This window comes from Frankliniella occidentalis, unplaced genomic scaffold (genome assembly GCF_000697945.3).
Source record: "Frankliniella occidentalis isolate FOCC.00 unplaced genomic scaffold, Focc_3.1 Scaffold4335, whole genome shotgun sequence".
Classification (NCBI taxonomy): Eukaryota; Metazoa; Arthropoda; class Insecta; order Thysanoptera; family Thripidae; genus Frankliniella; species Frankliniella occidentalis.
This window is the reverse complement of record NW_026271383.1, coordinates 1-1,090: the sequence shown is the minus strand read 5'-3', so window position 1 is coordinate 1,090 and position 1,090 is coordinate 1. Positions and strand designations below refer to the sequence as shown.

The 1,090-nt window shown below is 63.3% G+C and overlaps 1 protein-coding gene across 1 annotated transcript; it reads left to right on the top strand.

Annotated features, from left to right (window-relative positions):
- Positions 1-305: 305 nt before the first annotated feature.
- Positions 306-636, top strand: LOC113215401 (trigger factor; the record flags this gene model as incomplete). The annotated part of the gene is given in 1 exon segment (XM_052276768.1): positions 306-636. A coding segment is annotated over 1 exon segment (331 nt), but the record flags the coding sequence as incomplete, so codon positions are not given.
- Between the last annotated feature and the right edge of the window lie 454 nt (positions 637-1,090).

Here is a 1,090-nt window from a genome sequence, read left to right as displayed (position 1 = left end):
AGAAAGAGGGGGGGGGGGCAGCTAGGAGGGGAGGCCTCATACCCGTGGGCACCGTGGGACCCGGATTTGGAGCAGTTATCGAGCGGTACTCGGCGCTCGGCCCGGCAGCCCGGCCCATAGCAGGTTCCACAGTGGCCCAGTGCCCAGTAAGTGCCGGCTTACCGATGGTCCACAGGGACCGACAAGGACACATCGACACAACCAAAGCCCCGTCGTGATGGCGGCCACGGATCATCCACGGATCCGTAGTTCGCTGTTTTCGCTGCTGTTGTTAACGGTGCACACTCACCCTCTTCCTCCACCAGGCACGATCGACGAGGCTCGGACGGACAGCGAGGACGACAGCAGCAGCAGCGGCGGCAGCGGCAGCCTCAGCGGCTCGGACGACACGAGCAGCGACCTCAGCGAGGAGGACGACGACGATGACGAGGAGGACGAGGATGGTGACGACAAGCAGGTCAAGCACAACGACAACTCGTCGGTGGAGTACGGCGACACGGACGGCACCACGGCGTCGTACTCGAGTCTGGAGGACGAGGAGGCCGAGCCCGAGACGGGCACCGGGCTAGGCCTCGGCCTCGGCCTGGAGCTGCACCTCGCCAACGACAACGAGGATGCAGGCAACGGCAATGAGGTAGGCTGCTCAGCCCGGCCCAAATTAAAGAAAGGATTGAAATAATAATCTATGTTTCAATTGAAATTCAAGCTAATAAAATCCAGCAAAATTTGCAACATTTAAACGAACTTAATCAAAAGTATTTAAAGAAAATATACACAGAGTTTATAGTTGAAGCTAGCCTACAGTATACCTCCCCGGTGGGCGCCTGCTCAACGCAGGGTAGACCGGCCCGCCCGACACGGCTGCCCGGCGGGCTGGCCTACGCTGCCCCTGCAGGCACACGGCGCTGGGCGGGCAGGCCCGCCGGACACAGCTGCCCGGCGGGCACACGGCGCTGGGCGGGCAGGCCCGCCGGACACAGCTGCCCGGCGGGCTGGCCGCTGGCCTATACGCTGTCCCTGCGGGCACACGGCGCTGGGCGGGCAGGCCCGCCGGACACAGCTGCCCGGCGGGCTGGCCTACGCTGTCCCT